The sequence below is a fragment of the Pipistrellus kuhlii genome, unplaced genomic scaffold (assembly GCF_014108245.1).
Source record: "Pipistrellus kuhlii isolate mPipKuh1 unplaced genomic scaffold, mPipKuh1.p scaffold_m20_p_7, whole genome shotgun sequence".
Lineage (NCBI taxonomy): Eukaryota > Metazoa > Chordata > Mammalia > Chiroptera > Vespertilionidae > Pipistrellus > Pipistrellus kuhlii.
Window position 1 is genome coordinate 59,864,129 of NW_023425573.1, and position 16,184 is coordinate 59,880,312.

The 16,184-nt window shown below is 36.3% G+C and overlaps 1 protein-coding gene across 6 annotated transcripts in view; it reads left to right on the forward strand.

Annotated features, from left to right (window-relative positions):
- Window positions 1-16,184, forward strand: part of ZEB2 (zinc finger E-box binding homeobox 2) — a 134,263-nt gene that overhangs the window by 90,389 nt on the left and 27,690 nt on the right. For 5 of the 6 annotated variants that reach the window (XM_036422478.2, XM_036422475.2, XM_036422481.2 and 2 more), the window contains one exon: window positions 4,467-4,538. The exons of the other annotated variant lie outside the window; for it this stretch is intronic. In XM_036422478.2, the coding sequence (XP_036278371.1) occupies window positions 4,467-4,538 (72 nt within the window). The remainder of the gene's footprint in view (window positions 1-4,466; window positions 4,539-16,184) is intronic. 6 annotated transcript variants of the gene reach the window in all.

Consider the following 16,184-nt stretch of genomic DNA (forward strand, 5'->3'; position numbering starts at 1 on the left):
GTCGCAGTGTCTGTCTGACACCTCCTGTTCTAAGCCAACCATCTAATCATCCTCCTTTGCGAAGTGTGAATGTGATTTCACACTTTTACCTGGTCAGGTAGCTTCTTTATTATTTAACAGCTAAGCACTTGATAATGATGCCCGGCTATTTCTGGGGAATCTCTGGGGAAGGAAAAGTGGCCGAGGCCAGCTGTGATAAAAAAAAAAAAAAATAAATAAGGTAAATGATGTTCAAACTAAAACTTGGTTTGCCACAGGGCGGATGGAAATGATTCGGTCTAGGCTCACTTAGGATGGAACATCGCAAAGGTGTGACAGGATTAGCAAAAGAGAAGTAGTCTTAGTTCCCAGCATTCCCTCTGCTCATCCTTACTTGGGAAGGTGGCCTATAATTTTTTTTAAATGACTCCTAATTTACCATTGTGTCTCCTTAATCTCGAGTCCCAGCACCCAGAGAAAGTCATCATGGTTTACCCCACCTTGTTTTTTCTTTGCAATAAAAATAACTGCAGGTTTTTATAGATAGGTGAAGTGAGGGGGAAGGGAAATAGGCACGAGTCTACCTATTGCATGCCAACTATAAGAGAAAATTAAAATAAAGAGTCTACCTATGTGCTAGTGTGATGTCGCAGACTACACACATTGAACATAGGCAGAGGAATTGTTTAGTATTCTGGAAGGAGGAAAATAAAAGCACTTCCACTAACCAAAGAAAATTAAATGTGAAGGAAAAAAAAAATAGAAGAAAAGACTGATGCCAGTGTGAGTGCGGTGTATTTGTTTTCTCGTTGTCCTGATATACTGTGCCAAGTTTTGTACTCTTTCTGTTTCCAATTTTGCTTTCGGTGAAGGTTTCTCGAATCTCAGCAATCCCACACATAAACATTTATCGTTATATCCATTAAGTCTTAAGGTTTTAGATTTTCAACTATGAGGGAGAACTCAGCCAAAGATGCTTGAAAGATAAATACGTTTAATTAGGGGCAGAGGATGATCATTAAAGGAAGTCTGACTGCTGCAGAAGTCATTAACAATCTTAAATGAAATTTTTATTTTTATGATAGCCATTTACATGTATAATAAGAGCCAATGATTCTTGGGAGCAGTGTGACAGAAAAAGAGTGTGGCGAGAACTCATGTAAGACATACTATTTAAATGAGCTGGTGTTAGCTATTCATATTTGTTAATGAACTAGATATGCAGGGCTATAAGAATGAATGTTCTGATGCTTTAAATTTTAATATCTAGAAATCAAGGGTAAGGACCAATTACTCGAATTTCCAACCTTAAAGGAATAATTAATAACGATATAACAAATGTGCCTCTCCAAACTTAAAAAAAAAAAAAGTTTAATTTAAAAAAATTAAGATTGGTAATTGAAAAACAGCCAAAACTCCATGTTAAGCTGTAGGTAGTATGTGACCACGGCAGCTTTTTCTATGCTGGTCATGGGTCACGATTCTAAATGTTTTAATATACCATAATCCATACAAATGCCTGATGGACCCTGTTAGCACCTGTAGTTAATGGTGCCTGAGATACAAATGAACAGGCTGTTCTTTGCTCTTACCTTGATGGTAAATAAACTAGCATTCTGGAGTCACGATAATTAAATAAAATGTAAATTCCTAATCTCATTGGGCTATTTGGACCCAGAAAGTTTACCCGGTTATTACCTGTCTAGTTCTAATGCTTAGTCGTGATTTATTGTCCTTTTTTTTATTATTATTATTATTCCAAAAGTGGTGCCTTGATGTCTAATGAAAAGAAATTGGTCTTAAAACGCCACTCATTGTTTATCCTGACTTTTAGATAACACATATTTCTCCTGATAAAATATTTTTCTTATTTATTGTTCAAAATGCACACTGCAGACAATCACTCTAATTCTGTTGCTGTTTTATTTAGTAGTGTTTTATCCCTGGTGCCTGGCTGTCTACCGTCCTACCTCAGCACATAGCTTCACTCTGAGATAAGCCCCTCTCCCTTGCTCCCGCTCCCTGGCTCTCTGTCCTTTGTCTGCAGGATGCAGGTTTTGAGCTGAAGAGCGCAGTGGAGTTCTAACTGTGCCTTTCCGGTTCCAGCACAATCAGAGTTTTGTGTTTAGAATTGTCCTTGACATTCTTTTGTCCCACAATGGGGTGGACACAGTGTGCTGGAAACCATGACATCATTATCACTGACACAGACTTAAATAAATCACCTGCATCTTGGCCTCTTTCTGCTTATTCAAGGATTCTTCATCATCAGGAAGAAAGTGCCCTTTATTTTCACAAACCTTCATCCCAAGGGTGACTGGAAAATGCAAACTTTTACAAGTGTTTTAAAAATAAATATACTATGTGGTTTCAGACACAGTGTGCTGAGTCAGAGGTGTCTTGGAAAATGTGTAAGGTTAGGCGTGAGGCGGAGAGACAGCCAGCATGGCCATTAATGCAGAGGGGATATTCCTAACCTCGGAATCGCTATGTTTTCCTGAGCACGGGTCACGTGGAACTTCATAGGCAGATGCACAGGGTTTCAAATACATACTTGGAAAGGCACAGTGTGTCACTTTAATAAATTGAGCTTGGTATTTAAAAAGAGTAGGTTGGTGCTCAGTAAATGGAAGCAAAGTGCATTCTAGGTAAAAAGTGACACCATTGCAGTTGCACCATCTCTGATAAAAGTTACTACAGAGTCCAGTAGACATAAATTGCCAACTCCACATTTGCACTCCCAGCATATTAATAATTTGGGAAGCAACCACCTACTGTCACTTCTCTTTACTTTTTCATAAGAAAATGACAATGAGGAAGGAAGTGCAGCAGAAATCTTGAACATCACCACTATTATGCAAAAAAAAAAAAAAAAATGCTGTTAAACTGTTTTCCCCTCAGTGACTTGATCTCTCAGATGGAAAACTTATGATACTTCTGACTCGCAGCTACCAGAAATCACATGAGAAGAACGAGGAAGAAAGACACAAAAGCTATATTTATATCTAGTACTGAACTTCTGAGAAATACCTTCATTTCATTCCTTGCAGAGACTGATAAAACTACCAGACGAGGGAGCCTTTCAAACGATCAATTATTACAATTGATAATGCAATATTGCTATCTATTGAACTTCTACATGTTTTATGCAAAATGTCTCTGTGAAAATAGGCCTTCAAATAAGAGACAAACCCAGGGCCATGAATGAATTCAGCGTGGTTGTACAGTTTAAACAAATATCTTCAAATGTCCTGAATGTTATATGTTCAGTGGCATTAAATTAGCATCTATTTATTTTACCTTTCAAGCCAATAATTTTTCAGTTCTGAAACCAGAAACAGACAAGCCGCAGGGTACTAATTGTAAAACATATATTCCAATTTGGCCGTAACGTTTGCTAGAACTTGTTCCTTTATCAAATGATTACGACTAAAATGTGATGAGCAAAAGATGATTAGAATAAATTCGGGAACTCAGAGACCCGTTTACAGAGTTGCTCTTGTTTTAAGTACAATAATTATCACTGGGAAGTATTTATACTGGATCATGTTTGGTTCTCATTAGTACTGTTGCTGTCAAGATACAATTTTTTTAAAGTCCATGTTTCACTTATGTATTTGGAGGATTTTGAACCTGCCGCTGTTCTTCGCTGCCCTCTCGCATAAACTACAATTTGGTGGGCAGAAAAGTCAAGAAACCTCCTGTTTTTCATACTCTTCACGTTAAAAAAAAATTGCAATTTTAGAAAATGGCCTTTTATCATGTATGCGTCTTCAACTTCAATGTTACATATCTTCATCTTATCAGAACATTGAGCTCTTGTTCTATCTGTATGTTTTCCTCAAAAATGACTCTGATTATCTCCTGGGGCATAAATAAGAAAGGGAGATATTTGCAGAGGGGTAAGGAAAGGAAGAAGGAAGGCATGATTTCGAAGGTTAGATAAAACAGTGAAACAGGTGTTTTTAATGCTTGTCTTATAAACTGGGCATTTTGAGTTTCAATATGTAGAATATATATATATATTTATGCATGTGTATATTAGTGCCATACAAAGAGGAGACAAGTATGAAAATAAAATAAGAAATCCTGACTTGCCTCTAACCATCCAGGGTTACTTGAGGCATAGCAGCTAGCATGGCTCTTTGTAAGTGCAAATACTAGTTGCTTTTGACTCTTATTGAAAAAATAATATCTTTCCCCCTGTTTGTCACTAGAACTGCCACCAGAAGAAAAGCCCTTCATTTGCCCCAAATAAGCACCTCTGTTTTTCACAGCTTGCAGTAATGCTTAAAGTAAATAAGTTCTTGTGCAGCTAGCACTATTGGATTCATTCAATTGCCTGAACAAAGCTATTGTTTAGAGGTTTACAACAAGCCTTTTCTGTGTTTCCTTTCAAAGACTCTTCCTTGTTCCTGTGGTTGGCATGCTTAGTATAGTAAGCCTTTTTACAATTTTCAAATGCTAAAGATAATTTTCCCCCACAGAAGAAATGAAGGAAGACTATGACACTATGGGGCCGGAAGCCATGATCCAGACCACAATTAACAATGGTACAGGTAAGTGGAGTTGTCCTGTGTCATGTGGATTTAGTGAGTTGGGGAAAGAATCACTGACCCTTCCATCTGTAATTCCATGATTTCACAATCAAATTAGACATTACACATCTCCTGTTTTGTTGCAAATCAGAACTCTCTGTGTTTTGGTATTTTATTCAGCAAATATACCTTCAACCCCTCATTTTCCTGTGAATGTTGCAAAAGCTGAACTAGATGAATAAACCATTTCAAAACATTAAGTTAGCAAATTTCTGTAATTTTTACTTTAAAAGATTGAACAAATAATTTTAAAATCAGAATAAAATATGCTTCATCTGGCCATCAATTGACATTTGCCATTCAGGATTCAAATGATACAGTGTAATTTTGTTTGTAAAATGTGTTGTTGTTGTTTTCCAGAAAGGTAAACCAAATTTCCATGAACGTTGATCACAAAAATTGGTCATCTGAGTTCCTTTTTATTCTTTCTTTATTTTTAATGCTCAGTGCCCTCTAACACTTCCAAATAGTGTTTTCTAAGCAAAGGTTTTATAAAGAAAAACTGACAGTTTTACTTGTTTTTAGTGGAGCTGAGAGAGAGAGAGAGAGAGAGAGAGAGAGAGAGAGAGAGAGAGAAAGAGAGCAGGTAGTAAGTGGTATTTTGTTTTCCTGGGCTACTGCTGCTGGATGGAGTCTCCAGACAGCTGTCAAAGTCCATGTTCTGTTCCCCAACAGCATCTTCTCTCACATTCTCCCAGCGCCAGTGCAAATTTACATAGACTCACTGTGTTTATCTCTTTTCCTGAATAAGGCGAGTTCTTGTTGGCGTTTCAAACAGCCCTTCACACTACCAGTACAAATATTAGCATAGTGCCCCGTATTAATGACCTCTTCCAAAACAACACCAAAAAATAAAATAAAATCACATAACTACTTCCACTCAACTCACCAATCGGGAAAAAAAAAGTTACAGTTTTGTGAAGTTTTAGAAATGTGAATGATTAAGGTTACATTCATATTTCTCTTATGTTGACGAACATCATAATAAACTGCTCAGTCTGTGCTACTATTTAGAATGCTTTTATTAATAACTTACAAGGTACTAGTTCACTTCCTTGGGTGTAAAATAAGAAAAATAATGAAAATGTAGTTACAAAAAATAAAACTGCACAATATGGGATTTGGGAAAAAGCATAGTATCCTAATTTTTAGGTGTAGCTCTGGCAATAACTAGCTTCTAACCTTGGGCAAGTCAATTACCCTCTTTGGAATTCACTCTTTACACCTGAAACATAGATTGAACTAGTTGCTTCTTAAAAGTGTTTCCAGTTTTAATAGTCTTTATTGCAGGGGTATCCTCACCATGTCAGATAGAAACAGTACAAAATAACTTCACATAAAATCATCATAATAAATACCATATGTAAGATACTTTCTACCATGTCCCAACTCATGAGGTCAAATATGGATTCATGTTTCTTTTAAAAATATTCAATAAATATTAAATTTCAACTTCAAGCATAAATAAATGCTAATTTTATTAACTTTATAGGCATTTGAAGTGTCACAAAAGTAAATTTATTCCACAAAGTGACAGTTTAATAGCTGTTTGCACGCTAGCTTTAAGATTCCTTTTCTTATACCGCTTGCTACTCCTTATAGTTTATATGTAGTCAGTCAATAAATAAATCAATAAGTATTTATTGACTGTCTTCTCCATGTTCACTGTTGTGGGTATGTGTGGTAGAAGATGAGCCAGGCAGTCCAAGACATGGTTATTATTTAATGTGGAAGATGAGACTGACACTCAAAAATAATAATTAATAAGTGAATATATGTAATAAATATGCAACCAATGTCAAGAACCATAATTATTTCAAATTATAGAAATGAGAGGAATCTCATCATGTTAGTATTTAGAAAAGGTTTTATGATGGTGCTGAAACTTGAGCTAAGTACATTTTTCATAGGCACAGAGGAGTGAGGAAGAGCTTTCCAGCAAAGGAGGAGTATGTTAGCCAATGAAGGAAACTTCAATATTTATTCAGAAAATAGGAAAAGGATTTGGCCGGGTCCTAGGAGGCAATTCGTGGAAATGAAGTGGACATTTTAAGTGGAAGCCAGCTGATGGAGAACACAAAGCAGCAAACACAAGTTTGGGTCATGTTACACTACCGTGACTTCTTTAGGGGAAAAAACCATCTAGACGTCACTGTAGTCATTCAGGCATAAAGTGATAAAAAGCTTGTCCTAGGGTGGTAACCATGGTGACCTTAGCAACATGACTTCTTACAGATGGACCCAGTGATCCTCTCAGTGATGGAGTCAAAATAGCTTCAAGATTACACTTAGTGTTTTAGAATACGGCAATACCTGCTATTTCTAGATAAATAGGAAAAAAAAAAAGATCCAATTTTGGGGAGAAAACCTTGAGCTGATTTTTAAACACAAATATTTTCATATAAAAGTTAGACAAATATGTAGGAGAAGATGAGAATGTCCACTTGAAATGAAGAATTGAAACTCAGGAAATCAGGGCTTCAATTTGAAAATATTTGAGAATCATGTAAATATATTCAGATAGTATTTAATATTTTGGGACTATGAGTCTTACAATGGAGAGTGTGTTTATTGAAACAAGTAGAAAGCTGAGGACAGGCTTCCTGGTGGGTAGAAAGAAAAGTCAAATTCATTGAAAGAAAAAATATTTTAAGAGAGAAGAAATATGAAGTATTCAGAAGGCAAAGAAAGAAAGTTTCAAAAGGGAGAGAATGGTCAATTCAATCAAAAGACTCAAATAACTACAATTGTGAAAGAATGCTGAGCAAATACAACAAACTTGGTAATTGGGAATTTACTGCTGATCCTCAGTTCATAACTCAGCGAATTATGAACTGTTAGAGAATAAATAAATATCTCCTCCCCACTGTAAGTTACTATATTTTCAACTAGCATCTTTTTAGATGCTAACTACTTGGGAAATTGAAATAAGATATGTCTTCTGATTGAAATTACTTATTAATGAGCCATATATTTTTCTTCACCCAAATCCTTCTGATGAAGATCCCGCTGACCTTCTTCTGTAGCCATCCCAACTTAACTGATATCTTCCTCAATGAACTCTTATAGAACATTTCAGCTAACCTTTCCTTAGAGGCTGTAGTGTGCTGTTAATTAATATATTGTCTTTTCCAAATTAGATTGCAAACTCTAAAGGCCTGAATTGTTTCTTAGCTACCACATTGTCTATAAGTGTGCTTTAAAATTAATAGGCTCTCGATAAATGTTTCTATTAATGAATGAATACGGAACTGTTTAATGTCAGATTCCATTTTTCTTTTCTAATCAAAACAGAACCAGTAGACACTGGAATAGATACATTTTTTAGAAATTGCCCTAACTGTTTTGGCTCAGTGGTTGGAGTGTCAGCCCACTGACTGAAGGGTCCCAGGACACGTACCTTGATTGCAGGCTCCATCCTTGACCCTTGTTGGGGTAGGTACAGGAGGCAACCAATCGATGTGTCTCTCCCAGATCAGATCGATGTTTCTCTCTCATATCAAAGTTTATCTGTGTCTCTCCCCCTCCCTTCCATTCTGTCTAAAAATCAGTAGGGGGAAAAAATATCCTACAGTGAGGATTAACAACAACAACAAAAAAAGTTAAGCAGTTTTTACGGTAAAAAAAAAAATTGTTATTAACTGGAATAACTTTTAGAGGGATGACAAAGGCAATGTCTCTGATATTTCTCTCTGAATACTCATCACACAAAATTCATTCCTAGAAAAATGTAAAGAAAAGACCTCTGAAGTTCTTCCTCAATTTTACAAATATACTAAATAGTAATGTTTAACTTTATATAAATAAAGTAGTCTTTTAGAATCTAAAAGCATCTCCTTCATAATCTGCTAAGTTTAAATCTGTAAGAAGAAGTGGGAAGATTTAGTTAAATTGAATCACAGAATTCTAAAATTAAAAGTTACACTCCAGAACAATTCCTTAACTGTAATTTGATAGTTGAGGAAACTTGAAAAAACAACAACAACAAAAAAAAAAACCTGCCACATAGCTAACTGAAGGCAGATTTGGAAATAAATCTAAATCACCAGACATTTCCTTTTGCCATAAAAGGGTTCCCACCACTCTGAGGAGCTGATGCTGCTAGAAACTCTTTGATATTTACCTACTTTGTCTAATTCATCATTAAATACTATGAATTTCTACTGTCACACTATCATACATCACTTTTATCATTTTAAATCCTCATCTTTCATTTGAGCTATTATAATATCTTGCTAACTGGGCCCCCAGTTTTCAATTCCTAGTTTCTTTAATACCTTATTCACCCTAGCAAAGTTAATTAGAAGTTGATTTTGTGACACTTGGGACAGATGGATAATAGTAACTCATCCCCCATTCCATTTCAGACTCAACCTTGAATGGTTCTCCATTGTTTTCAGAATGAGTAGGCTTTTGGGCTGAGCTGGCCTCCTTATGATCTAACCCCATCTAGCCTTTAATACCACTTCCCAGAATATGCCCCAGCTCAGAAAGGCTGTTTACCGTTTATACTCCTTTGCCTTTGCTCGTGGTTTGCCTTCAACCTAGGAAGCCACTCATTCTTCCTTAGCCTGACAACATCACACATGCTGGAACTTTCTTAGCCTGACAACATCACACACCCTCTGAAAGGTCATTTGCACCATCTCCATCTTATAGTCTCCAACTCAGGATTAACCATTCATTCCTTTGAGAGTCTTCTTATAGGATCTATTTCATTCTCTCTCATATTATATTTAGTCACCTGTAGGTATGTTTCTCCTCACTAAATTGTAAGCTACTTGAGGTCAGGAGTGGTATGGGGTATTAGTTGCTTTATTACCATAAATCCTAGAATGGTCTAGGTCAGAAGTTTTGAAAAAAATGAGGGAGCAAATGAGAGACAAACAACACTTGGTTTCCCTTTCACCTTTTCAAACTGACATCTTTCTGACCCTTGTCTGAAATAACTAACCAGGCACTTTCATCTCTCATTATTCTAGTCTGCTAAAGAAGAAACTCTTCCATTACATTTGATTGTTCTCTAGCCTTCATGCACTCCTCTATTTTTCATTTCACATTTTTTCCAATAATTCTTTTCTCATTGTTTAAATTTCCTTCTTAGTCTCCTTAATTCACCTTAGTACTTATCAGGCAAAATCCACATTTTTCTCTGGTATTAAGTGCCATCCACTTCGTACCAATAATGATTCATTCTTATCAGACCAAGTCCTCGGTAATATCCAGAATCACATTTATGCCAACCTCAATCTCTGCCCATGCTTTTCCTTGACACGATAATCTCTCTCTCCCTTTCCCTCCAGTCATCCAAATTCTCCCCACCCTTCAGGGCCAACTCACATCCCATTTCCTTCATGTGGTCATCCTTGAATACCCAAACCACACCAATCTCTTCCTCTCTGAAACCCCACCACCCTCAGGTGCACATGACTAATTTGGGCATGCTGCATTGTTCCTCTTTACTAGTATAGTGTTTGCACCTCTTTCACCTAGTTAATTTCATGAGGATAAAGCAATTCCTTCAGCTGTAAAGTGGAGGTAGATTATATTAATACCTACCTCATAGGATTGATTGTTGAGGTGATTAAATACATTATCTACACTAATAAAAGAGTAAAACGCAAATTGACCTTATCTTTGTGATGCTCACCAGGCAATCAGGAATGAGCATGCAAATTAACCCAACAAAGATGGCGGGTTAATTTGCATACACAGGCACCAAGTAGCCAGGGGCGGGACTCTGGCATTCTGCACCACCTCAGCCTCTCCAGGCCTCTGGGCAGCGTTGAAAGGTGGAAAGGTGGCTCTAGGCTAGAGCAAAAAGCCAGGGGAAGGAAGGCCCATTCTTGCACAAATCTTCATGCATCAGGCCTCTAGTATATATACGTGTGTGTGTGTGTGTGTGTGTGTGTGTGTGTGTATGTATATATATATATGTGTGTGTGTGTGTGTGTGTGTGTGTATATGTGTGTGTGTGTATGTATATATATGTGTGTGTGTGTGTATATGTGTATGTGTGTGTATATATATATATATATGTATATATGTGTATATACGCATATACATATTAAAAGTGCTCCCCAAAAATATTTTCTTTAATAAGGAAACTATTCCCTGTTTCCCTCAAAGTGTCCATTTCAGCAGTGAATACACATGGTACACATTATGACTGATAAAATGAATAAATGAATGAACAAGTAATTGGTGGAGAAGAAATGGATTCTGAGAAGGAAGCCCCAGTAGGGGAAGGAATTCCCTGTGGAGGGGATTAAGTCCAGCATCTTCAGTGTAAAACCAAGATTTAAGTTCTTTACGTCAACTTGTTAAAGGCAAAGGGCAACATCACGATTACTACTTTTGACAACAAAGTTAGATTCGCAGCATAGCAAAATTGATTTATAACAAAATAAAGCATTGCAAACTTTGATTTATATTAATAATTTTTCACATTTCATGTAATGTTTCTATGTTAGTTTTACTATTTTAAAAATGAAAGAAATTGTATGTTTTAACACATAAAACAAAGCATATATTTTCACTAGAAACCTTACATCTTTCTGATGTTAATCAGCTTCAAATTCAGAATGAAATTATTAAAAGTAGAAGTTTTAAGAGTGTGAAAAAAAACTAAACTAAACTGTTTTCCAAAAAGATTAGAGAAATGGAAAAACTTAGGAGCATTATAAACATGAGTTTGCCTGAGAGCCAGTAGTAACAAGGATCTATGGTAGGTACATGTGTGATCATTAGCATTAATGCTGCTTCACGTGCATTTCAAGACCCAAAATAGGCCCCTGTTGTGTTCTCTTTGAAAGTGTGGAAGTTATATTTACTCAGACAATCTACTACTCTAGTTGTGAAGGGCTACTAATAACCACCTGCATCGTTGCTTGCTTTGCTGGGAAAAGAAAAACACCTTGCAGCTAGAAACCGGGCAAAGCCAATTTAGGTCCCCATTCTTAATCTTACCTAATGCAAGCGAATTATTATCCAAAAAGCCACTACATATATTGACTCTAAATATAGTCATTAAATATGCTTCCAATATTTTAAGAATAATTCATACCTGCTTTTACATATGAAAGGCAAATGTTGTTTTGGGGTGCTCCAGATTCTAGAGTTAGATAAACTACATTTGAATTTTGTCTCTACCAATTACTTGTTACATGAACTTGAATATATAATAAGCCTTCATTTCTACATCACTAAAGTGAAAATAATGATTCCCTGTGTACAAAGTCTCATTGTAGGGATTAAGCGGCAGGGCATTTTTAAAATACTTAATACAAAGCTTACCATATACGAGATGCTCACTTGTTTTGTTTTGTTTTTGCCTATTTGCATGTACAAGTAAGATTTAAACTACATTATTCATTAAGAAATACTATAAATGTATTCTGAACTGTTTCCTCCCTTCACATTGGTTCCTCACAGACTCCTTCTCTAGAAAACAAAAATACACTATTTAACAAATTCAGAGTGGAAGTACTAACCATCAATTTTAAAAGCCTTTGCCAATTAAATTCCTTGGACTTCTTGGAAAACTACCCAGACAAGTTTCCTTTCACTGTCCTCACAATGCATTTGAGGTTAAAATATGAATATTAAGAAGGAATAGCTTAATTTTCAATCTAACATCATCTTTAACTAGCATCCTTTTTAAATGTGGAAGAGGGTTTGGTAGTCTTTATAATGTTTGTGTATAATGATGATGAAAGCTATCAGAGATTTTCCTTTGCTTGGTCACTGATTAGCATCAGGAATCACATTTTTTTCTTCTTCCTGCCCTGGATAACAATCAATAAACAACGAATAAAATGTTTGTCACTTGTTAATAACCACTAAAATAGTTAGATTCATCTTCTTCAGTCAGAGTATTTGTTTTGTGCAAAATTTGAACTGAGGCTTAAGAAAGAAACTTTAAGGAAATAGAAAATCTAATTCCAGTCCTTAAGGAATGAAAAATCTAGTGTCAGTAGAAAAAACTAAAACCTTAATGACAGAAAGGCAACATTTACAAATCCTCATTAGCTACTCAGATCAGTAGTCACTTAGGGAGACCCTACTAGGTGCAAGGCATTTTGGTAGGCATCGTTAAAGATACAATGAATAACCACTGTCATTAAAGGCTTACATTCAATTGGGTGAATAAAACAATGGTGGATGAATACGAAATGTTTAATACAATGTTAGACATCCTAAATGTGTAATCATTGCTAGCCATTCTTATTAATTATTTAAATAATATATGGATTAATAAGTTTATTTGAAACACAACAAAGCTATGTAAGTTCGGGTGAAAAAGCGTTCCATATTGCAAAGGGCTTCTGACAGAGTATAATTTCAATTATTGGGGACATGAAGACAGGAGGTTGTAAACTTGAGGGAAGATTCTCTTCAGGACAAAGGCTTGTTGAACATGCCTCTGCAAATGAGAGCAAGGAAGAAAGGCTGAACATGTGAGACAGGGTGAAAGATGGAATAGGTTATCAGAAGAGCTGTGAGGGTATAGCTCTAGAAGACAGCCTTGGCTTTGGGAAGAGACACATGTTTAGCAATAAGATTTTAAAAGAAAGGGAGAATAATGGCAGAGATATTTTGGTTGAATTTAAGATAGTTTAGGGAATTCACATCACATAAGTTGCATTCTTTGAAGTAAGTAGGAAAAGAACTCATCAGTTGTCAGACAGTAAAGGGAATGAGAGAAGGCTTGGAATCTTGAGGGGTGAAAAAGTAGAGTAGTTGCTGTGGACAATGTATGGAGATTCAGTTACCATAAAAGAATATCCTATTTTGATAACATAGACCAGTGTTCAGTAAGCCATGGCTCTCGAGCCACATGGAGCTCTTTGGCTCCTTGAGTGTGGCTCTTCCACAAAATACCACGTGCGGGTGCGCACATACAGTGTGATTGAAACTTCCTGGCCCAAGCGCAGAAGTCACTTTTTGGCACTATGAAGCCAGGATTCCCCATGGACTATCTTTTGAGTAATAAAGTTTTCCAAAATGACAATAATGGCAGCCTGGGGTAAATATAATACTAGGACGAGTGCCATTTTACTAGAGCTATATAGGTAGTGTTGTAAAACATAATGGAGAAAATTGATGACTTAAACTACAAAAATTATGATTAGAGATTGGAGGTTTTTTGAGGGTAGAGGTTAAGTTTGCTCTTTTGTGTATTTCCTCTCAGTAGGCACCATGTTCACATAGCCTTGGTGGTTGATAAAAAGGGTTATTTGTTGAATTAATGAATAAATGAATAAAAACTTGATGATAAACAAATTAATAAAATAGGAACACTGGTTTGAAAGGGTAATGTGAATTAAGAAGTATGTTGACCCACCTTCCTTGCTCTTTGTGGGAAAACAGATGAAAGCAGGAGTAGTAGCTCCATAGACAAGGCTGTGAGGGATGGAAATTATTGAGAGATGACACAGTTTCATCCATTGGAAGAAGTGGATTGCATGAGGAAGATATCATTAAGCATGTGGGAGACTAAACAAGTAATATGCTAGATGGAAAAGCAAAATGAACTGCGAATAAAGTCTCTAATCCTAAATTAAACTTGAGATACTTTTATTTGCTATAGCCATAATAGTTCATACAAATTCACCTTTGCAAGGTGCTTCATGAAGTTACTCTGTATTGAGTGCCCTTAGAAACATGAAAAATAAGAAAAGTCCAAATTTGGAAAATTTACAATTCTTAAATATTAAATGGAAATTTTAAATAAGCATCTCAAATGGAGAATTTGAAGTACTTTTATGATGTTTTTGCTTTGCCCCGATAGACTTAGACATGGATTAACCAGTAAGAAATAAGAAGGGACATTAAAAAAAATAGAGGAAGAAATTAAAATGTAATCTTTTATTTACACTGAATTTGGCATTTACATTGGCTTTCCCCATACAAATTTCATGATGTTTTAATGTTGTTTAGAACTATTTATAATGTCATAGTGAACTTTTCAGCCTCTAGAAGCTATTCAGATCATAACCAAGCAGTTGGGGCATGATGAGAAACTACCACGATGGGGTTCTCTCATTCTTTCCCTCATAATGAGTCATTATGATATGGTTGAAAACTAATGGGTTAAGAGTGGAGACGCATGAATTCTCCATCCAGCTCTTCTGGAAATCATTTGTGTCACTTTGCATGAATGGTGGACCTCACTGTACTGTAGTTGTGTCATCTGGTAAATGAGGAAATTAGACTAGAAATTTCGGACTCCACACCACCCTAGCCCTCTTTCTATAATAATAACATTTTACCCAAAAGCATGGACAAAGAAAACGAAAATCGAGGGGCTGCTATGTTTGGTGTGGGAGGGGGCCATTCTCTGGGATCCTGCCTCATTATATCATCATACCCAGGACAGCATAGTCACAGGGCCCTGAGCTTGAAGGGCCTCACTCTTGGCTCATTGCTTTGCTGTTGACATGTTGCACTAGGCCCCACAAATGATGTAGCCAGACCTGCTTATACTTCAAACAATGCACTATGAAAATAGCAGAGTATAAGCCAGAATGGAAAGGGATGGGATCAGAGATTTGAGTCCTAAAGTATCACATAGAAACACGAATTCTGTTCAGGTTTACAGAATCTTTTCCAGGTGTCTACTGAAAAATTGAATCTTGAGTACAGATCTAGATCTAGATTCAAGATCTTGCTTGAATGAGAAGCATTATGGGCCAAGGTATAACTCTCCTCAATTGATAATAGTGGTGAGGTTAGCAGGCCAGCAAGCGGTTAAGCCTCCTTAAGCACGAATTCTGAGTCTTATTATGAACCCAGGGAAAGTGAGGGAAATAGTAAGACATGTTCTGTGCCTTTATTATTATCTTGGTTTAAAAGGTTCCAAGTTTACCTGGAGATTAAATTTAAACTTTTTAACTAGCTAGCTTTCTTATTTGGGTAACAGAAGTCACACAATTTTGATCATGAGGTACTTCTCAGCAAGGGTTGAGTGGATATATAGTGTTAACCAATTGTGCAAGGCCAGATTATTAGATAATTCAATTTAGTGCCTAAACACTTAACAAGGGGTCATATTCATACAAAGCATGCCATTTTCTTCTTTTGTATGATAGTGAAAACATTGTTATATGATGGAAGAGTTTTATCATCCAGTTAGGTATGTCATACAAATTATTGTTTTAATTTTTAAGTTAATTTCCTACAATAAGTTTTCAAAAATAAAGTAGAGAAAAGATAGGTTCTGAGCAGGGAAAACAGAAGTAGCAGGTTGGCAGGTTGGGCAGGAGGGTCATTTTCAGACTATAGTCAGTGTACACCAAGAAGAGCCTGTCACTGCCTGGCTGATGAATGCCGTGGTTTTATTAGTTTTGTTTGTGATGAGAAGCAGCTAACTTCACAGCAAGGGTTCCCACATAAAAGAACTGACATCCCGAGCTTTCTGAGTGTCTCCCTCTTTCATTCAGCAAATATTCAGTAAGCACTGTGTTCCTTGTGGCAGCATGTGTAGTTTTCAGGCAGCTCCAAAATAGAGTTTCTAAATCTGTGGATGTGGATCCTCCACCAGAAAACTGTGTTGATTTGAGTTTTTAATCTAGAAGAATATGGGGGCGGGGGAAAAGAGCAAAT